A 23,942-nucleotide genomic window follows, 5' to 3' on the forward strand; every position below is an offset into this window, starting at 1 on the left:
TTACAGTCAGATTATTAAACTCCAACAGCCCCATAATCATACCATTTGAGTGGGCTTTAGGTACTTTTCACATCTGCAGCTTAGTATTGTGAAGGGTATGCGTTTATTCGGAGGAAGCTTTGTAATAATTTTGACCCGTAATTTATTTATTGCCCTCCGAATGCAGTCGTGTATGCAGATGCTCTCTCCCATTATCTGTGGGGCAGGTGCGCAGCATGTTGAAAGACAGCTAATTAGGATTTGCTGAAAGATATGCAAAAACTGTGGGCTTATAACAAAGCCAAGTTCATTGTTAAACAATGTTTTACTGTGTTTGTAGGATTTGTCTAAATCTGAGGGATATTGAAATGAATGTTGTGGTTATAAGTATATTGTAAATAGGGTTGTTTTTAAAAAAAAAAACTTTATAATGCTGTGATAACCAAGCCTAGATGTAAAACTTTATAAATCTCTACAAATGTCCCAGTATACATTTTGGATTAGAAACAAGAATGACCAATTTTAAATGATCGTTTTCCCAAGTTTCAGTGTGAAGATATTAAGATCCTTTGAAAACCACATAGTCCGATTCATTCTGGTCCTTGCAAACTTATGTTCATTAAAATGTTTATAGGTGCCTAGAGGACTAGGTGTTATGATTGGAAGCCATGTGTGACTTTGGCGGGCTAGTAAGCCAAGTAATAGTGAGTGAATAGGTAGGTAAGATGAGGAATCAAATAGTAATTTGAAAGGAAAAAAAGAAATAAGGAAAACTGAAGAAAATAAATGGAAATATTCAAATTAAAAATAGTTTTGGAAATCACATATTATTATTTAAAGATCCATAATCATGACTTTGCTTAATAGAGAAAAAAATTTGATTTACTTTCCCAACTACAGTTAGTCCTCAAATAATGTTTGTTATAATGTTGATGAGATGCAATAGGAAATTAACCCTTATTTATATCAATTAGCCTATGGTAAAATTGGTTTCCTTATACTGTATGTCATTTCACTTATAGTCACCGAGTCTGCTGGCAATGTGAAATGAAGACTTACTGTAGAATTACGACAATGGCTTTAGTATTGATAAAATAACCTTCTTAATGTTGCCTAATTACAAAGTGCTGTAGTACTTTTCACCCACAGGAGTGTGAACTTTTTGTCAGAAAATGATTTTTTTCTGATTAGATTTGATGTACATAATTTATAAAGAAAATTCAGGATTGCATTAAACATTTTTCCTATATTTGAAGGAAACACCAAAGTATTATTTTACTTAGGATTTTAGAAGTGATATTACTTATCACAAAGGGAAAACATTATACCAAATGAAATTACATACTTATAATGATCTTTATTTGTGTTCACTAATTTTGAGCTTAATTATTGCTTCCTGTTTGTATGTTGGTTTATATGCTTATTAGGTATGAATGAAAGTACCATAGATGGCTAATTAGTTTGTGTCTTTTGCATTTTTTCCTGACAAATTTCCTTCTTCTGTCTTCCTACTTCCTTGTGTATTAATCATTGAGCATCTTCTCTTGTGTGCCACGTGTGTGCAAGGGAGTGTGATCACTTTGTCTGTGGATGTTAATCTGCTATTAAAGAACCTCACCAAATGTCCATAGGGAAAAGAACAATAAGTATTTGTACAAGTGGAACACTGGAAATCCAGAGGAAACTTGAGGGTATATAAAAATACATTTCCAAGAGAAGCACCAGTATCTATGTAAATATAAAAAAGAAATAACAAACACACAAAAATGTGAGCAAACATTTAGTTTAGAAGGCAGAAATGTAAGGAACTCCCAAATGAATAGTATGAAATGAAACAGAGCCTGAAGTGCCAGATAAGAGCCTGCTCAGTGAGTCATCCCTGTGTGTCAAAGGCACAGAAAACTTGGTATGTGGAACTACAAGGATGCGGAGGTCATGAAATTTTAACGTGGAAAGAAAATGAAAGATGTTAAAAATACCAGTGTAACCAGTATTTGGCAGTTTCTTCTAGATCTAGACTAGCAAATACATGGTTGTCTATCTTTAATTATCAGCAGTGTGCTGATAGTGATTTTATCTTATTTAAGAGAGTTATCTAACTTTTCAGTTCCCTAAATAAATTATTGTCTTGGTATATTATTATAGTTTTCAAGCTTTATTTATTTACCTCTGAGCAAGCAACAGATATAATTTTAAATTACTGCGAGTGAGTTGTATTATCCAGTTGAAATTATTCTGAAGTATATTTTTAAATGAAAGTGACAACTTTAAAGTGTTTTGAGGAAGGGAATTAAAGTTGTTCATTTGCATTAAGACAGCCAAGAGCTCTCTCCTGCTGTGGGTGTAGTTCAAGACATCTAGGAATGAAATCTGTTCTGAACTGATGGTTAGTTTTAGGTTAGCATATAAATTTGCAGAGCTGGTGCTCAGTTGAGTACTTGGCAGCTTATAGATGTTACTGTCATGTAAGTTACACTAGACGCAGAGTGCACCACTGTGAATAAACAAAAACAGGCACAGACGCAAAAAGCAGAATCCAAATGCAGACATGCAAGATGCCAACTTCCTTCACCCCTGCCCCAAGACGCCTTGTAACTAGTGTGAAGAGCCTGCTTTTAAATAGATTTACAGAGGTTAATTGGGCTGGGATATTTTAGGTTATACTATACGTTAATGAAAATGCTGATTTCGAGCTGTCGTGACTCCAGTGCTTTTATACCCTGATAATTATTTTAAAACTTTGTCTTCTGTGTTGTTGAAAACATCTTGGCAGAAAGCCTATGTGACCTGATTAAACCTATGAATTGTCAGCTGTGATCTATAGTACTCAGACGAGGTTGCTGACTGGGCATCACTTAGGAAGTTCTTTATTTAAAAGCAAAATTAGATTGAGACTCCTGTGCTCAGCACCATATTGCCATGTTGATAGTACATTTTTAATACTGTATTTAGTATCCTCGTTTTATAATTTGTTGACAATTGCTTAACAAAGGCATTTAATAATACATATTTTAAAGTATAGTTAATTACCTCATGATGTATGTATTTCTCTTCTGAAATTACATGGTGGAGAAGCCCATCTAGTCCTGTTTAGTTTCAGTTTTTGGATGTAGCTTGTGAATTAATTGTTCTATGAGATTTTAAATTGTTCTAACTGTACAGAGAAAGAAAATAACCACCTTTTTTTTTTTTGATGGGTTTGTTTTATATCTTTGGATACTTTTTTCCTTTCTTAAAAACCAGAATTTTTACTTTCTTTCCATTTTTATGCTTAAACCAAGTAAATCTGGGAAGATTGGATGTCAGAATATTCTGGAAGCTAGTGCTACCTTTTCCCATGGATCCAATCAGGGATAAATTGAGAAGGGGTGATCTTAGAAATTCTGGGATGCATGTAAATACTATCTTGAAAAGAATTATCATAGTTATGCTTATTGATAAAATGTGAACAATGAAATTCTCAGCATGAATTGCAGTACACTGATGTTATTTGATCATTTTCTTGAATAAATAAAATACTCACACTATTTGTCCTGTTTCTCGCTTCTTCTCTCTTGTCTCTCTCCCTCTCTCTCTCTCTCTCTCTCTTTCTCTTTCCTTGAAGGTCTCAGCATCAGAGGAGCCCAGGAGGAGGACCCTCCCGATCCCCAGCTAATGAGACTGGACAATATGCTTTTGGCAGAAGGGGTTTCAGGTCCTGAGAAAGGTGGGGGATCGGCGGCAGCAGCTGCAGCCGCGGCAGCCTCTGGAGGTTCTTCAGATAACTCTATTGAACACTCAGATTACAGAGCCAAATTGACCCAGATCAGACAAATCTATCATACAGAACTGGAGAAATATGAACAGGTCAGCAGCCGCCACTCTCATAGTTCTGCCCAAACCCTCTATTGCTCTGCTGTTAGACTGCGCTAACCAATTCTGAGGGCTGTGAGGGGTAGGTGTTAACACAAAGGGCAAAATAAATAAGGTCAATGCAAAAATCTAAGTGAAGTGTTGGATTCATGAAATAAAGGCCCTTCGAGATTTCAGAGGTGAAACTAAACTATTTTATCCCATCCACCTGTTTTAGTTTTATTCATTCCTCACATCCACGTGCCCTCACTCCCACACCTGCAGCCACCCTTCCCCTCTAACCTCACCACTTTATGCTCTTCAACGCTTCTGTCATTAACATTAGTGCACTGGCCTTGTTCACAGCTGTGACAACTTCTAAAGGGAAGTACTGCATAGTGAGGTATCTCTCCTGTGATGTGAGCTCCAGAATCCTCCTAGGGATTCTTCTGGATTGTGCCAGACTGTAGCAGGGAGACAGGTGCGGGGCATGATAACTTCACAAAGTAAGCAGGTTCTGTCTATTTCTCTGCGAAGGAGACCTCCCAAGATAATTAACTTGGAGCAGGGAATACTGGGCATTATATGTTAAATTCCCGATTAGAGAGAGTATGGATTAAAAATGTTATTCTCAGTAATTATAGTAACCATATTTCATTGACTCTAAGATATCTTTGATTTTAATCTGTATCAGTTTTCTATATCATCAAGAAAAAATTAACACTGCCCAATTTAACTGTAACATGTCATTGATTGTAAAATGCTTCCAAACTTCAGAGATGTTAAAATGTGTGGAAAAACAAATAACTCTTAGATTCAGTGAAAAAAGGTAAAATGTTCATGGTTCATTTTAAACATATTTTAGTTGTTAGTTTAAGCCTAAAAACCTGCGTAGTTTGAGGAATTCTCATTGAACGGTAATTAAATAAAACATTATTATGAAAATGTTTAAATATACTGCAAAATAAAGAGAATATTATTATTAAGTCAGATCCTATTTGTAAGTTTTTAGGTTAAAAAACTGGTGGGTTGACCATTTTATAGAGTTCAACCCAAAATAAGGAACTGTCTAGATATACCCATCATGTAGATAAATAATTATTACCATTTCGTCAGTCTCTCCCTCATCTCCTTCTTCCCCCACTTTTTATGGTGGAGTATATTAAAGCAGTCTTAGGCATTGTACCATTTTACCCATAAGTATTTCACTATGTAGTTAGATATGTGTAAAGTCTAAACACCTTAATATGATGAAGTCCCGGTCAGTTTTAGTGCTGATCTTCTAAGTTCCCTGTATAGTTTCAGTTGTATATGTTATTTTTTCATTGCCTTCTCTAATATGCTGACTATGGTGGTATTAAGCAAATGCTGGATTTTGTCCCAGAGGTGAGTGTGTTTTGAGGAAGGGTAGAAAGATTTATGTAGTTCGATGTTAAAATGCAATATAAATTAATCTTATAAGATATGTCTCTGTGTGTGTGTGTGTGAATAAGACTTCCTCATACTGTATCTGTAGTCTCATTTGTAGGAATGATTTTTGGTTGAAGATATGCAAATAAGAATTTTAGAAAAATTATCTTGTATATATACATAAAAAATTGGAGCTTTCTGATTTGACATATGAAGAATTGAGAGTAAACAAAATAAGCAATGGTTGAAAAGGTTGCCCTGAGCATAAACAGTGGGAAATGGCTCTAATTTGTAGTAATATCCTAATTACATAACTTTATGTTAAATACATCTATACATACTCACTAAATAAATACCACCAGTCACCTTGCATGAAAAGATCTATAATATTGGGCCTAATGGCTCTGCTTTTTTTGGCTGAGGAATTAAGATGGTTTCTTACTATCTCCTTCCCTGACTGTTCACATCGACATCCTTACTTTCTCCCTATAGCCCTATTGGAAGTTAGGTGAAGCTGGCATTAGTCAATATCACAGGAGGGTTGGGCATTTTCTGTTGTTGTTTTGTTTTTGTGCTTTCAAAATAAACATGTACACACATGTTCTTCATAAATTAATCTACACTTAAGTATTTTTGGATTAACCATCGGAAAATAATGAGTTTTAAAATGTAATCATGAACCTTATTTTTAGATTATTTAGTAGCCTGATAAAAACTATTTAAATGTATATTTACTTTCTCATTTTTAACACTTTGAGAAGGAAAAATATATAGATAAATGAAATCAATGCAGTATTATGGACAAATAGATGAAATATGATGATTAGTTGGCTGATTCAACAGAGTTTAAGTTTACATATTTTCTTCTGGTAGGTTCTGAATTATTTTAGAAATAACAGCAGAATTTCTTTCTTTTGAGATGCCTTTGGGGTGGCTTTTGCAGCTCTTTTGTGAGTTTTGACATAGGGTGATAGTCAGCTTTTTAAACAAAATCTTTGGGATACAGGTCTTTATCTGGGATAAATTTTTCAGGGATATTTTTTAGAATTACTAGAAGGGCTAAACAGAACTAAGTTGAGATGAAGGGGTGACATTGCTAAAATAGATGGTGATATAATTTCCATTTTACAGATGAGAAAATGAGACTCAGGTTATTTGTCCAATGTCACACATCTAGTTAGTGTCAGAATCAGGCATTGAAATCTGTTTCTGACAGTATGTTTTCCTTTTTCATTGAATTATGCTGCTACTTATGTTGAACTGGAAAATAATTCAGGTATATTCTGGTTTTCTCTGATTTGCTCATGGTGGATCGGGATCAGAGTAGAGATGGGAAAAAACAACTATTTTAGCCACTTTGCAGAAATTATATTTTTCCTCCTAAAAATGAGTGCAGGTACTCTGAGTGACAGAAAGCTTATTAGTAAATTGGAAGAGCATATAGATTAAGGCAGAGACTTCATCAGAAAATTGTGTTGTCTTTTACTAAAAGAAATAAACTACATTGGAATCTAGAGCTATTCACTCTACTGTGTTTTGCAATGAAGCTGTAATGAAAATGTATCTGAAGCCTGTTTAGATTTAGATTGCCATAAAATTAACAAACACCACCAGTGCAGTAAATTAAAGTACCTTGTAAACATAGCCACATTTACAAAGCTAAGCAGACTAGAGCTACAGTTTGAGCAAAATTAAATCCAAGCTGCAAGGCTCTGTTTTATGTGTGTGCTTTAGGAATGGTGGGTTTTTAAAATACTGTGGGTTTTTTTTTCTCTATAAAATGTCCTTTGATTATACGTCTCCATTACTTAGGCTTAGATGTAATGATTTTGGGTGATAATCATCTAAATTCACTTATAAACCCTTTTGAAATATTAGGCATAGAATGAGGTTCTTGAATATGACTACCACCCCAAAGGAAACAAAACTATTTTGTTTTTCTCTTGTTGATCCTGACACCAAAGAGGAATATGATAATTTTCCAAAACTTGCAGCAGCAATCTTACAGTATTTTGTTTTCAGTGCACTCCCTCCCTCTTTAGCTGGACAAAAACCTTGTTGCTTCTTTGTCTTCTTGTTAATTAGCAACAAATTTTGAAAAATGCTCTACATTACCTTTCAAATATGCTCTTATGATTTAAAGGCCCAACTATTAGAATAGATAAATTTCTAATGAACTTTTAGCCAAGACTCCTGGGAAGCCTGTTTTTAAGAATTAAAGGACTTCTTGGTTCCTTCACCTCTCTACCAAAGGGAAATGGACAGATTGATATTTGCAAATGAAATTTAACTTAGACACTTGTTCTCGGTTAAAACAGAAGAGATATATCGCGCCCCATGCAGCTCTCCCACTTTGCTTTTACCAGAAGAAATGCTTGTACACAGGCAATTCACTTCATAATTTATAGCTGCTATAATAGAGATGACACATTGAAAGCTATCTACTATAATTATATTGAAATACATTTTTGCTGAAGGCGAAAGTGTTGTAAGGGTCCCAACCCTCCCCAAGCATCTAGGAACCTGCTTTCTGAGTTCACAGATGTCAGATGAATTCACCTCAAGTCAGGTAAAGTTTTGGAGCCACGCATATACACTGAGAATGTGCTCAAGACCCATCAGGTACTATTTAGAGACTAGGGGACTGTAGGTTACAGAGGATTGTTAGGGATATGGAGAGTGAGTGTGGAACCCAAACCATTGTAAAGGAATGGCCTTAGGCTTTTTGAGGATCTCAACATTATGTGCTCACATTTCCTGGCAAAATCTCCTTTGCCTGTAAAGGAACTTTATTTTTACTTATATCAGGTTAAAAAATGCTGATGTTATTACATTAGAGATTGTGTAGCCCACAAACTCCTAATCACATTTTGCTATTTCTTTTTAACAGTTAAGCAGGAAAGACAAAGTGGTGCTACTGCTTGATGTAAACTTTACTCAGGATTTCCTTTTTTCAAGGAAGGTTTGGTGACTTGTTGTCCAAAGGGAAGGGTTTCACCTCCTGTCAGCTCTCATGCCGGGCCTCCCCTGCATGGGAAGGAACGTTGGAGTGTTCCCTTTCCCCCGCCACGTTCCTAGTTTATTAACTCTGTGCCAAATGTATCTTTGACCATAGACTTGATTAATGAATGACTTGTTTTATATTTGAATACTCTTTTCTTTAATTCAACATCTTTGAAAGCAATGTTTGTATTCAGGCAACGGGAAGGCAGAACTATTCGATATATTATATATTAGGTAATCAGAGTAGGGACTTGCTTGCAAAATTAACACTCAAAAATATGAATTTCATTAAATTGCCATTTTCATTGTCAATAACTGCCATTTATTAAGGATTAATTATGCTCCAGACTATGAAAAAACTTAATGTGCATATATTATATAATATAATCCTTACCAAACCCTCATGAGATAGGTCCCTAAACCATGTTATTAGGTAAGAAGTGTTGAAGTACAGTAGATATTTCATCTTCTTGGCTGTTCCTTGGTCATTAGAGTCTCATTCTAGTTGGCTTAGAAAATCTTTAAATGAATCTGTTGAATTAATAATAAAACATTTTGTAAATACAAAACCTATAATATTGGAGTAGAGTTACTTGTAATGTTATAAAGACATCTAGAAAATGAATGCATGCAAATTTGAGAGGCATTGACGTTCTATATTCTTTCTTTGAAAAGTGGATTTTAGAATAGGCGGTGTTATGATCTCTTGTCTACAATCACTTCTCTAGATGGTTACAAAAGACTAATTCAATTTTTAGATCTGATCACTGAACCATTTAAAGACTTCCTGTATAATCAGTGCTTACTCTGTGTTAAATTTTACCTTTTTATATTCAGTGATTTGAAATTACAGGCAAGAAAGGAGTTGAATCTTGAATTCACAACTGAAAATAGCACCACCAGAAAACAGGCAAAATGCCAAACAGTTGGATTACAAACCAAATAGGTGTGAATGCTGAGGAGGAAGTTTTACTGGCCAACAAATATCATGAAAACAGTAGCAAAAATTCAAATATTTTAAGTTCTCAATTATTATTTGGTTTGGGTTTTTAAAGAGAAAGGAACAAATGGCAAAAAGAAGTGTTCATATTAAGAATTGATTAAGATTATTTTTACCATAATCTTATTTTTACCATAATATGTTCACTTAACTGATATTGCAATGTATGTTTTAAAACACAAACCAAAAATATGCATTCTAGATAGTTTTCAGCAGCTGGATTAAAAGAAAAAGAGGTTTCTGCTATTACTTTAGATTATAAAATTTAAGAAATCCAGTGTCTATTTTAATAACATAATCTTAGAGGTATATTGGAGGATGTGATAAATGTTTGAAGTGAGGATCCCGCATTATAAACAGCATTGATGCTAGTATGTGGTTGAGTGGCCCTTTAAAAAAGTACACAATCATTTGATCATTCTTAATGCTTTTATGTGTTTGAAAAACATTTACCTTTTAAGGAATAAGAAATCAGGCAGTACCATGTTCTACTCCGAAACTGGTACAGATGATGCTGTAAATGAGGCTGTAATTTACTTTCAGTGGTATAAAGAAAAAAAATCACTTTGCCTAAAGTGTATGCATCTTTCTTAAGGGTGTACCCAGATTTTAATTATCTAAATGTAAATACTTAACGAATTTTACTTAGAGTAATGAGCTGAAGTGCACACTACATAAATGAGATGTTCTAATTAATCATGTATGAACTACTGGTTTAAAGAAAAGCCCTGTGAATTCTGTGAATGTTGGGCTATGGCCAAATTGCTAATCAGCATTTGCATTCATAGATGACTTCACTTAATAAGTTGTGGGACGTTCAGCAAATGTTTTAGAAAATTATGAGTTTTTTGTTGCAGAACTTTTTGCTTTTAATTTGTCTCACACCCTTCAGGCACATGAGGCTTTGGCTTCTTCTTAGAAACCAGAGGCAAACATTCATTCTGGAGAGATTAAAATACAGCCAGAGAATACTAAGGGAGCTAACATCTCAGGTATCATTGACACAGGAGACTTGAATTATTTATCAAAACATGTGCTGCATCATAGATATACCATCATGCGTGAGCTAATTTGTAGGAATTAGTAATATCATTTGTGCAAATAAATGGTTCCATACTCTAAGTACAGCAGTTCTCATACTTTCTGGTCTTTGGACTTAAACTCTTAAAAATTACTGGAGACCTGTTAAAAGCTTTCACTTGATTGGTTACATCTATCAATATTTATTATACTAGAAATTAAAAGTATTAATTTAAATAACAATAACAATAATAATTATGTTAGCCTAAATAACATTTTTTAAACCCCCCAAAACGTGCCCTGGCTGGTGTGGCTCAGTAGATTGAGTGCCAGTCTATGAACCCAATGGGCACAGGTTCAGTTCCTAGTCAGGACACATGCCTGGGTTGCAGCCCAGGTCCCCAGTTGGCAGCATGTGAGAGGCAACCACACACTGATGTTTCTCTCCCTTTCTCCCTCCTTTCCCCTCTCTAAAAATAAACAAATAAAGCCTTTTTTAAAAAAAACCCAAACTCAAAATTCAATGAGAAGAATGGCATAGTTTTTACATTTTTACAAAACTCTTTAATGTGAGGCTTAATAGAAGTCACCTGAATTCTCATGTGTACTTCTGCAGTCAGTCATGTGGCTAAAGTATATGAATACATCTGGCTCTACACAAATATGTCACTGGAAAAGGGAGGAGTATATTACTAGCCTTTTCATATGATTGTGGATATTCTTCCGTTATATTACATTCAAACTTGACAAGTTACAGTCTCTTAAAGATTAGTTACAGTGTGGAGTCTGAAAATCCTGTCTAGTTTGTACTTTGCTACACTTGATCTTAGCCAAAAGGCCGAGAAGTGATCTAGGTTGTACTTTGAATGGATCTTCTCCCTATGTGTTTTTGTAACCTCGTGCATTGATTATCAAGAAAATATTGGTTAAGTGGGTGTATCTTCCATTGTCAACACATTTCATTATGTTCTTATAATATCAAAATATCATATTTATCAATACCAGTACCAAACTATCAAAGTCTAATGGGAAACTGTCAAGCTCACAGTGGTGGATGCAAGTTTTTCAAAATTGTAATTTTTCACTTGAAAACTCAAATTCATCACTGACGCAGCTACTATCAGCTGTTTTCTTTTATGTGACTGGCTCACTTGGTTCATTTTTGAGAAACCATAGGCAAATATGTAAGTCCAAATAATCGTAATTTGTCTTATGCTTTCAAATAATACTGTTCTATGAAAAAAGCAGCTTCATTTACAACTTAAACAATCACACAAGCGCTTTTTCTTGAGATAACCATCCATTGACATTCACAGAAATACTTTTTGTGTGCTTCCTGCTTGTCACAGAATATTAAAGACATAGTCAAGTGTTGAGACATGGTGGAATCAGTCATTTCTTTTGCTTCATTAAGGACATTCCTAAGTGAAAAACTGTCTTTTTGTGTGTATTTGTGTGAATGCATGGTTGTGAGGAATAAAAAGGAAACATCAAAGATAATTTAGTACAATGCTTCCCAAAGAGTTTTTTATAGCACATTGGTCTGCAAGATGCTGTAGTGCTGTCCAATGCAGCTGCTGCTAGTTGTATGTAATTATTGAGCCTTGAAGTCTAGCTAGTCTGAACTGATATGTGCCGTAAATGTAAAGTGCCTACTAGATTTCCAAGGTGTATGAAAAAAAGGATGTAACGTGCCTCATTAACATTTTAAAAATATTTATTATGTGTTTAAATGTTAATATTTGTATATACTGGGTTAAATAAAATATATTGTTAAATTAATTTCACCTGATTCTTTTTTTTGATGTGGCTACTATTTAAAAATTTCATGCAAATGGAATTTTAAAATTTCATACATGGCTCTCAGTATATTTCTGTTGGACAGCACTACTGTAGAGAAGAGGTTTTGTGATCAAATTTACTTGGGAACAGTTGGGCACACCATTCCCCTTTGAAGATGTACTATGTAGCTGGTATAGTAGAAGTACTGAGAAGTCCTGCAAAAATTAAAAAAGGCCTTTTAAAATGTTGATTAATATCACATTACTCAAACATACTGTAATATTGGGCCACATATTAACATTTTCTGGAATTAGCTATGGAAGTGTAGAACTTGCTGATCCCAGTTTGGGGAAACAGTTCTAGTTTAGTTTTCTTCATTTTACTGAGAAGCAAACTTAAGGGCTAGAATTTGTTCAAATTATATAATTCTGAAATTGTAAGAACTATCTCTTTAAGGAAAGTGCATGAAAAAATGGACAGTTTTTAAAGTAGGATAACCACATCCTTTCAGCTCCACAGAAGATAGTTTAAAATGACGATAGAGCAGGGAAAAAATCTTAACTTATGTTGGTTTCCTTAAAGATGGAAAGAACTTCTGGTTTTAGAGTTGCAAAGTTCCTGTAATGTTATGTGTGTGTGTGTGTGTCATAATCTAGGACAATAATTCTAGAATATGAAATAAAAACAAACAAAAACTCCACCAATTGTCCCTTTAGGAAATATATATGTGTACACAACTTGTGTAAGATTTCAGGAAGTCATAGCCATTCTAAACCTCTCCCTGGACTGCAGCTTAAGAACTCTTTACTTACAGTTCAGGGATAATTTATTTCAGGTTATTGATCAATATTACTCTCAAATTGTAATATAAAAACCCACCAATCGGTAGATATTTATTGGATGCCTGCTGTGTGTATTATACAGTTCTGCCCTCTGAAGAATTCCATATTATAGTGTCACCACTCACAAGGAATTTTAAAATTCTTAAGACCTAAAATGTATAAAAACTTTGGTAAGCAAGACTCATTTTACCTTACCTTAGCAATATTTTATTTATTGAAAAACTCCCTAAAAGCTTAGAGTAACTGAAACACCCAGTGTACTTGAAAGGTTAGTTCTCTGATGAGCAGTTAGAAAAACCATCATGTGCTAGATGTGAGCAATGTTCAGGGTATGTGTGGGGAAGTGGACATTATCATGGCCTCAGAATGTGTCTTGTAGTGACCAATGAACTGTTTGCTCGCCCTGCTGGGGGCATCTGTGCAACAGATGAAGAATCTCCCATCTTGCCTTTTTAACCAAAATGCCAGAAGATGTTCTTTTTGTTCAAGGGTATAGACTGATGCTTTATTTACCCAGTCAGTACTGGATTTCATTTTAGACCCAGTTACATGGTTTTGTAGATGTGAAAGATTATAGGTGACCTGAAAGAGATGGGGGCTGAGGATTGTTAACTAAAATCTGATTTGTTAAGACCCAAATCTGATCAGGATTTGCACCCCCACCCCTGAAGAATTGAGCTGTCTTACCTATCTTTTGGGGATGGCTCATGTCTACTAGTAGGGCCCACACCACAGCTAAATTATATTAGGATACTGGCATGCTTGGCATTCAAGGTCTTTATATACTAACACAAACCTGAATCCCCTCTTTAAATATTCTCCCAGTTCCTCTGAATTTGCCACATACTGTTATTTCCAGGGGTTTTCTTGCACTTAGAATTCCACCTGTTTCTGTCTTTGTCTGCCTTTCAAAAATTGTACCCATTTTTTTTTCTGCCCAAATGTCACTTCTGCCATGCAGCCCGACATGATCTATCTCCAGTTAACATTCCCTCCTTGGAACTTAATAAGCACTTATTTCTATCTTCTTGTGACACTTTACACAGACTGACTTGTTGGAGAATTAGTTTTTTATATATTTTATCACACTGAAGGCCAGGTTTATATCTTGCTCACTTCTATGTCCCTTAATAGTACTTGGAAAAGTTTGAATTTCATAGTTACTCAGTATACATTTGTTATAGGTAAATGTAAAACCCCTGAGAAATTAGAAGGTGCTTAGCATTAACAATTAACTTTATATTTATATTTATATTATTTATATTTATGTATAAGAGTTGGTAGAGAGCATTCCCCCAGTGGGAAAACTTCATTTTGGAACTGGACAAGGGTTGGTGGGAAGGGTAGTTGAGTGCGATGTCTCCCTGGCATGCCTGGCCATTCCTGGCTTCAGAATGTGTGCTGCCCCATCTAACTACCACTGCCATTTCACAAGTGTCTTAGTTTTCATCTTATCCTCCCCACACATCATGCCATTGGCAACTGTACATGAGGTGGAAGTTCAGATGAGTTAATGTCTGGGTGTGATATAAAATAGCAGATTCCTAAAGTGGTTTTTCTCCCCCTTACAGGCATGTAATGAATTCACTACACATGTGATGAACCTTCTCCGAGAGCAGAGTAGAACACGTCCCATTTCCCCAAAAGAGATTGAAAGAATGGTGGGCATCATCCATCGAAAATTTAGTTCCATTCAGATGCAGCTCAAACAAAGCACTTGTGAAGCAGTTATGATTTTAAGATCAAGATTCCTTGATGCCAGGTATGTGAGGCTGCGGATCTATTGGTGTGGCTTTTTTTTTTTTTTTACCCCTTGTATATTATTTTCTGTAAAAATGGTCAGTTGGTTTTAGATTCTTCATTAATTTGGCTGTAAGAGCTCTTCTCTACGATGGACAGGTAATTCACCCCATGGCGTCTTCGCTGTCAAGCCTCTTGTCTGGAAGTGGTGGTGCTATTAGCTGCCAATTTGGTGACTCAGGAAATAGACAGGATTAGTGCTGCTACCAATGATTTAGGAATATGTAGCCTTTCAAATCTGATGCTAAAAAGTATTTTTAAGAATAACTTTCAGTCTGTGACTTTGTTTTAAACAAATGTTTATTTTCTAAGATTCCTTCATGTTATGTTGCTTGTGTACATTACAAGAATATAGTTGGAAATACTGATGCACCTAAGAAAGAAGTGGTATTTTAATTAATAGCCTTTACCACAAAACCCCCAAAACTCTGTTTTTCTAAACCAAGTAAGAAAAGCTACCGGTTTATTCTGTAAGGAAGAAAACGTCTCTTTTACCTGAAGCTTTCACCAAGTTTCACAGGAATTAGGTAATAAGTTGTGTATGGTGTGTTTGACCTACTGGGTGATGGAATAAAAAAATTGTCCGGTTGCCAGTGTTGCATATGCTGCCTCTGCGGGGATGCCTCTCGGGCATTGCTAAAGCTTGTGCTCAGTCTTCAGCTTTGGAAAGGAGTTTCTGTTTTATTTGGCTCTCTTTTCCTTGGAACCTGACAGAGGTGATAATTATCATCCCAATTTTACAGTATAAAAGAAAATAACTAAGTTAGCCTCTCAATTGGAAAACAAGGTGTGTGGAGCAGTCTTCGTGACAGAGCTGTTAAAGCCAGAAAAGGAAACGTCTGCCACCTAATGTAACTACCATGCTTCTAGTTCAGCGAATCCCTGTATCGTCTTTGGTTCCTTCTTCTGTGATAAGTCAGTTACTAGAATTCACCAGTGCTTCGTTTTCAGCATTTTTCGTATTAACTCTTTCTTCCCATCCTTACTTGTACTATTGAGTTCGTGTTCATCCTTTTTTGCCTGGACTCCTACTAGTCTCCCTGTCTCCAGCCTTACTCTGCTCCTGCCCGTCCTCCATATACCTTTTCTGTTTCTATAGCATCTCTATGATCCGTAATGGCTTTGACTAAAAACCACAGTAGTTTTTCAGTGCTGGATTACTCATATACATACTCACTGCTTAACCCAACATTTAAGGCCTTATATGAATGACCTCATGTTGTTAAGATTTTTCTAAAGTTTTATCTTATTTTTTTTCTATTTCAAAAATACCAGGCTCAGCCCTGGCTGGTATAGCTCAGTGGCTTGAGTGCAGGCCTGCGAACCAAAGCGTCACCAGTTTGATTCCCAGTCAGGGCACATGCCTGAGTTGCAGGCCATATCCCCAGTATGGGGTGTGTTAGAGGCAACCACACATTGATGTTTCACTCCCTCTCTTTCTCCCTCCCTTCCCTCGCTCTCTAAAAATAAATAAGTAAAATCTTTTAAAAATTAAAAAAAATACCAGGCTCACTGTGGAAAATTTGGAAAATATCTAGAATAGAAGGAGGAATGAAAAACAACCATATTTTTAATACCTAAAGAAAAAAATCACTATACATGTTTTAGTGTATTTCCATCAGGTTTGGGGGGCTTTTTATACAAAAACTGTTCTTATATTGGTACAATATATATAATTTGGCTTGCTTTTTTAAAAATTTACTATGAATATGTAAATACTTTTATATAGTATATAAGCTCTAACATTAAATAATATTTTAATGATTGTTGAAGTCCACCAGATGGAATTGTGATAATTTAGTTAGCCATTCCTTTATTTATGAGCATTTAAACTATACCTTTTAATTTTCATTTTAATTTCCTTCCTTGCTTGCTTGCTTCTTTTCATCAACAAATATTTATTTGTGCTAATATAAAGATATGAAAGTTAGGTAGATACACTTTTGCCAATTGGGTTCACATTCCCAAGTAAACAAGTATGCTATAGTATTTTATTTATTACTGTACTAAAGTGTAAAAGGATGATAAATGCTATGAAGAACAATGAAGCAAGGTGAGGAGTGAGAAAAGGATGGAGGGAGGGTACTATTTAGACAGATTTTTATTGAGACTGGTGTTTTAGTGAAAATCTTTGTGACTTGAAACTTCTGGTCTTCCAAGGATTAATTCTGGGAAATGAAATAATTAGATCAAAGTTTGAGCATTTTCAGTGCTCTTCCTGTGTCACAAAACTGTTCTTTCCTATGTTTAATCCAAAATGAAATACCTCTTGGTCTTACCTGTTTTCTCTGAGTAGAATTCTTTCTTTTCCTCTGCCTAACCACCTGTGTCCTACCACACCCACCCTCACCCCCACACACACCTCCCAGCTTTCCGTGATGAACCCTGTTCTCCCAGCCCTTTCCCAAGTCAGCCACCACTTATATGAGTTGTCATCTGTGAGGTTGGCTAGTATGGAGCCTGGAACATAACTGGAGCACATGTTAGTTACCCACAGAGACCTGGCTGTCCTCCCAGGCCTGGCCTGAATGCTTCCTCTTCAGGATGCCCCCGTTAATCATGCCACTGACTGGTCCTTACCTTCTCTTCAGTACCTAGACTACATTTATACAATTCTCCTGACCAGCGATTTTCAGCCTTTTTCATCTCATGGCACACATAAACTAATTACTAAAATTCTGTGGTATACCAAAAAATGTGATTTTGCTGATTTGACAGAAGAATAAATATAATTTTGAGTCATTCACACCAGATAGCTATTGTTGTGTTGACTGTTGTTATTTTTTAATTTGACAAAGGGTGACTCACAGAGGGTCACTCTCACAGTGACTACTGTTAGTGCAGCGATGTTGATGGGGCAGAGCCCTGGGACTGAAGGGCCACTGTGTGCTGGCCTGAGGCATAGCCGCTTAGTGTGTGCTGAACCCTGTGGGGGATGAAATTGGGGGGAAATGCTTAATGGGCATGGCTTTCTAAAAAATAAATAAATAAAGTATAAAACCAAGTTGTCACTTACGCCTTCAAATGAATGCAAATATTGAACTTCAGTTCTATCTATTCTTGTTGTATTTCTTAGCGAGTGTTCTTCCCTGAGAAGGGAAGGTATTTCTGCTCTAGGCAAACATACTCATTCAGATATGTGATTCCCTTGCCCACTCTTGTTTTTCGTTAAGGCCATACTCAGATTTTCGTGGTAATTGGACAAGCCAAAGCCTGTACTTATACAAAACAACGAAGAATAAATGTGCATAGGTCCTTCTGCACTTCTGTAGTTTGGACCCAGCCAAGATGTTTGGGGGGAGGGATTGTGTTCTGCATATAAATTTGTCCTCCGTGGTTTTCCAGTGTTTGCTAAAACCACTTGTAGGCAAAATTATGAAGTGAGCCAAATTTATCTGTTTTCCCAGATATGTTTCTGTTTGTTCCTCTTTTCATAAGTCCTCATTTCCCCCCAAATGCCCAGTGTCATCCACTCCAGTGTTCCCTGGGTTTGCTGCTGGACTACATGTGTTAGACTGGGAGTGACAAACTCACATGCTTACATATTACGGAATTGAGTAGAGTGGTTGGGTGGGGAGCAGTGAGGATTAGAGCGGACGGCCGCACATCTGAGGGGACAGCCGTCACTCACCTTTACTCTGCGGCCGCCTCCTGAGAGTGCAGGCCTGGTGTGGCTGATCTTCCACTGTTTAAATAAAAAACCAGAAACCTAGATTTTTATGAGCAAGACATCATTGGGTGGCCTCAGTAAGCATTATCTGTGGATCAGGTATGGTAATTATCTGTAGGCTTGACAGTTTCAGTATCTGTTCTAGACAATTTCCACCCTACTCACCAAACAACCTCCTCATCTGAGTGTGTCTCTTCAAAGTACCACCAGATCAGAGCTTTGTTTTTATTTTCAAGCGATGCATGATGTCTACAAAAATAGTAATTACTGTTCCTGGAATATATCTTTATTTCCTCTTCTCTGTCTTCTGTAATCATCTCCCCCCATTTAATTCATTTTCGAATCCCATTGATTTTAATCCCCCAAAAAGATTTTGATTCTCTTCTTCATTCCTTAGGAAACAATGGTTTAACCTTTCAAAAATTACTGGAATAAGGAAATTTAGTTCTGATAACCTGAGATGTTTTGATCAGACCTAGATTGCTTGCTCCCTTGACTCTCTCCCTTAGTGTTGAGATGTAGATTACATGCTTGACCTGCTGGGTTAGTGTCATCATTTTAACCAGAAGGTCTCGTGGGCCATACACACACATTTACAACTGCCCACGGACTGCCTTTTGAGTGCAGCATATGGAGATCTTTGGAAGAAAGTATTAAGAAAACTTTTGGGGGAAAGTATTTTCCAGTTACTGGAGAATCTAAATTCTTTTAAAATCCTCACCTGAGGATACTTTTATCAATTTTAGGAAGAGGGGGAGGATGGGGGAGGGATGGGGGAGAGAGAAAGAGAGAGAAACAGAAACATTGAGCACTTGCCTCCGTCCTGAATGCACCCTGACTGGAGATTGAACCTGCAACCTTTTGGTGTCTGGGATGACATTCCAACCAACCAAGCTACCTGGCCAGGGTGTGGAGAATCTATTTTAAGGTGGAGTGTGACAAACACTAATTTTCAGGCTCGAATTCTTTAAAACCTTGGTAACAAAACCCAAATATAAATGACATTTTTGCTATTTGAAGTAAATATGTTAATAACTACTTGATCTTCTAACACTCTGCCACCCCTCTCCCAATAAGAAATATGCTTCTCCCCTAGTCTTTCCCCGTGAGCAAATCACACCTCAGTCTAGTCAGTCGCTTAAGCAGACAAATCTGGAAATCTTTCATGTATGTTTTCCTTACCTTGCTTTTCTCTCTTCTCCACCCACTTCCCCCACCCAATTCATCATCGAGTCCTATTGCTTTTACCTTTCAAATCTTGAATCTTTTTATTTCCATTACTCTCACCTTATGCTAAGTTACCATCATCTCTCAATTTGACCATAGTAGTTGTCTCCTTAAATAACTCTATATTTTCTTTCATGTCCTCCTCCCACTATTCTTAGCAGTCAGAACAGTCTTTTTAAAAACATAAAATTAAAAACCTTTAATAGCTTCCTACTGGTAAAATGAAATCCAGAAATTCTTACGGGGCCCACTTAGCCTACGTAATCTGCCCCTGCCCATCCTTCCAGGTTCGTCTCACACATCTTCTGATTTTTACTGTGCTCCAGCGTTTTTCAGCCGTTTGGACTTTCCAAGCTCTTTTCTAATACAGGACCATTTCCTCTACTCATTCCTCTTACCCTCTCTCTTACTAACTCCTACACATTCTCCGAAGGTCTCACATTAAATGTCACTCCTTCAGGGAAACCTTTCCTGACTCCATGATCTGTTTAGGTTTCCCTCATATACACTTTCATTATGTATTATGCTTTTCCTTCGTGGTACTTGATATGGTCACCACAGTTTCTAGTTATTTATTTCTGTGTTACTTGTCTAATGTCTTTCTTTCCCCTTTCTGCTTTTTACCTCAACCCTCCAATCTGCTGTAAACTTTCTGGTAGATCCTACTTGTTTTGTTTCAACTTGTTCTCTATTCAGTATCTAGGACACATCAGATCTTCAATAAATATTTGTTGAATAAATTAAAGAATGAAGTTAACAGCACTTTATATTCTAGTATTGTCTTAGTGACTCTAAGCCTTAAAATGAATTGGATAGTGCTTTGGAGGATATCAAGAACATAAGTTATGATATCAAATGGATAAATTAGACCCTCAGAATGTTTAAAAATAGAAATTTACTCTTTAGTTAATGCTGATTTTAACTACAGTTCTTTTTGGTTTTGTCATAGACGAAAAAGGCGTAACTTCAGTAAACAGGCCACAGAAATCTTGAATGAATATTTTTACTCACACCTCAGCAACCCCTACCCCAGTGAAGAAGCCAAAGAGGAGCTGGCCAAGAAGTGCAGCATCACAGTGTCACAGGTGGGTGAGGACTCAGGGGTCTGCCTCATTTCCCCAGGAACGTGGGAACCCTGTTCTTTCCTCAGGGTGTTCTCATCAAATGTCATGTCCAGATGTCCCATCATCAAAGAAGATGTAAAGAAAACATAGATATTTCCACATATTTATCCAAGCTTTTAAGTTTAGATGATTTTTTTTTTAAATCCTAAGTGGCAGGGAATCAAGGTAGTCACCACTGCCCTAGTGTAAACCTTCGATAGAAAGGACGTAAACGTGCTATGGAAGGAAGAGACATAGTTTAATGGCACGTTGTCCTGCTTTTCCCAATGCAGATGACTGACCTAAGCTTCCACCAGTGAGAAACCAGTTCATTTGTTGCTGAAAGGATATTTAATATAGCTAACCCTTTGGTGAAACCTTTGAGGAATTCACCAAGTCCTTTCTAAAGTATGATATTTGGGCCCCAACAATTTCTTGGTTTCCTTGTTATCCATTAAACAAAAAAATTAGGTTCATTTTTGTCATTATTTTGTATTTTGTTCTAAAGGTCTATTTGTAATAAATTGGGGCCCTGAAGTTAGCTGTCATCATCTAACAAAAATGCATTTTGTTCTAAACAGATTTACTAGTATTTAGATTGAGGATTGGCAACAAATAGACAACTGTACCTTCTAAAAAAATAAGTATATCCTGTTGGCATTGGCTTGAAAATACCATTTAAATATTCATATTGTTGCTTAGAGATTGGCATTTGAGTATTATTTCTTTACAGCAGAAGTGGTAGTTCCCAACCAGTGCTTACAGTGGGGTTTGAAGAAAAGCTGACTCTTGACAGAAATTTTAATGTTCCCAAGAGGTCACATGACACAAAAATTTTAAGGTAGTTTCTAAATAAATACTCCTGCTTGTGCTTCTGAAGTCCAGTGCACTGAAGGTCCCTTTCACATTCCAATGAAAGTGTCATATCAGCATTATGTCATTGTTATTTAAGGAAATAGGGGTTGGGTTTAAGATGTTAATCTAGCCCTGGCTGGTGTAGCTCAGTGGATTGAGCACAGGCCTACAAACCAAAAGATTGCAGTTCAATTCCCAGTCAGGGCACATGCCTGGATTGCAGGCCAGTTCTCAGGGGGGGACGCATGAGAGGCAACCATACAATGATATTTCTCTCCCTCTCTCCTTCTCTTCCCCTCTAAAGATAAATAAATAAAATCTTTTAAAAAATGTTAATCCAGCTCCTATCTTGGTATTAATTTCCATAGAACCTCTACAGCAAAATTAGATTTACAATGAATATTTTATTTATTAGTTATTATCATTCTCCTATGAAATAGTGGTATACCTTGATTTTGGAGGAGGAGGGATAAGAGCTTAATTTTAAATGGAATATAATCGATCTGGGTTACCAGCTTATAAAAACATGCAATCTTTAAAGAAACATCACTGTCTGGGTAATGTAGTACTCATTGCTACTTGAAATATGAAAGCACAGTATAATGTGCTGGATCAGATGGGGAAGATGAAATTAAAAGTATGCTTACATCAAGTGGGTATTTTATGGTGTGTACACTTCCCTGAACGTTAGGACTGGGCTCATGCTGATCACCAGCTGATGATGCCAAGTCTGGTTTTCTGGCTCTCGCTTCAGCTTTCTGACTCAGAATTCAAATGTTTGCAGGTCCAATTTAAAACGTGTTTGTGTGGTTCCTCTTCTTTCTTTTTTTCTTTTTTACTTTTATAATATTCACACATTTCTGAAGAACTGATAGAACCCTGGTTTTTCCTTAGTTGTGGTACTAGCATTTTATGTGTAATGTAGGATTTGCTTAACATATTGCTTCTGTAATAAGTAAGAGAAAAGTTTCCTTCTGGCTATTCTAAACTAGGGAGGTTTTGCTCTACTTCTAAAATAGGCTAGGGCCCTGGCTGGTGTAGCTCAGTGGATTGAGCGTGGGCTGTGAACCAAAGGGTCGCCAGTTCGATTCCCAGTCAGGGCACATGCCTGGGTTTCAGACCAGGTCCCCAGTTGGGGGGGTGCCACGTGAGAGGCAACCACACATTGATGTTTGTCTCTCTTTTTCTCCCTCGCTTCCCCTCTCTCTAAACATAAATAAATAAAATTTAAAAAATAAATAAAATAGGCTAGGAACCCATTTACTGGTGATTTTTTTTAAAATAGTTTATTACTATAGTCATTTCACTTGTTTTCTATAGCAAAATGACTTTGTTAGGTTTGAAATTTTTTAGTAATTGCTCTAGTGGTAGAAATAGCATAGGCTTAGATATATTACTCTATATAAAAGCAGACTTTCTGATTTTATTTCTCCCAGGTTGGCCCTTCAGATGCAGAATTTTAGTGATCAGTTCAAGAATCAGTTTAAATTCTGACTATTTCTTCCCCTTCTTACCCTTTTCCTTCTTCTCAACAACACCTTTACCCCACATCTCTGAAGTGGGAACAACGATGTTGGCATTTTAACTAAAGAAGCATCAGTTACTAGCCTTATAAATTAGTGCCCTTTTGTTTAAATTGTTTATAAGTTAAAGCAGAGAATGTTCTAGACTTCATGTGTTAACTACTTTCTAAAGATAAAAAATATTATTTAAAATATACCTCATACTAAAATACAATTAAATTTAGAATCCAGAAACTGTTGGTATACAAAACTAACTTAAAAAATTGAAACCCTCTGAAAATAGGCAACTGTAGCAACACTATTTTTGCTATTTTTAAAACATATGAAACTGATTTTTTCTTTATTGATTATAATACTTAAAATGCTGTGTAAATAGTTAACAATTAAGAATAAGTATGGAACTTTTAGAAGAAAATGTAAAGACATATCTTTAGTACTTTGAAGGTAGGAAAAAATTTCTTTAAAAAGACATAAAAAGTGTAAGCAACAGAGGAAAACTGGTAATTTCAGTGATAGAATATTTACTAACATCATTTTAGTAAAGATTGCATCAGGCAAGAAGCTAAATAAATATTAAATATAGGGAGAAATTTTGATGAAGAACATTGTTTTTAAGTAATTCTCTCTAGGCTTTTTATTATTTGCAAAGGATAAAAAAAAGAGTGGAGAAATGGAACAAGACATTGACCAGGTCATTAGAATCAACATCGCTAAAAGGGGACAGGTGAGCAATGAGTGTAGTATTTCATCCAGGAGTGTAATCCGAATTTAATCACCAGAAAATACTGGGCCAACCCAAAATAAAGAATGTTTACCAGGAAAAAAAGGGGGGGTCAGTTTTCTTTAAAAAATACCAAAGCAAAGCTGTGGGAATGTTCTAGATAAAAAGAGGCTAAA

General features: G+C 36.0%; 1 protein-coding gene across 5 annotated transcripts in view; it reads left to right on the forward strand.

The window, feature by feature from the left end:
- Nucleotides 1–23,942, forward strand: part of PBX3 (PBX homeobox 3) — a 203,005-nt gene that overhangs the window by 149,461 nt on the left and 29,602 nt on the right. For all 5 annotated transcript variants that reach the window (XM_037036409.1, XM_037036410.1, XM_037036408.1 and 2 more), the window contains 3 exons: nt 3,584–3,825; nt 14,439–14,629; nt 20,514–20,649. In XM_037036409.1, coding sequence (XP_036892304.1) covers nt 3,584–3,825; nt 14,439–14,629; nt 20,514–20,649 — 569 coding nt within the window. The remainder of the gene's footprint in view (nt 1–3,583; nt 3,826–14,438; nt 14,630–20,513; nt 20,650–23,942) is intronic.

This window comes from Sturnira hondurensis, unplaced genomic scaffold (assembly GCF_014824575.4).
Source record: "Sturnira hondurensis isolate 20B ecotype Veracruz unplaced genomic scaffold, ASM1482457v3 Scaffold0022908, whole genome shotgun sequence".
Taxonomy (NCBI): domain Eukaryota; kingdom Metazoa; phylum Chordata; class Mammalia; order Chiroptera; family Phyllostomidae; genus Sturnira; species Sturnira hondurensis.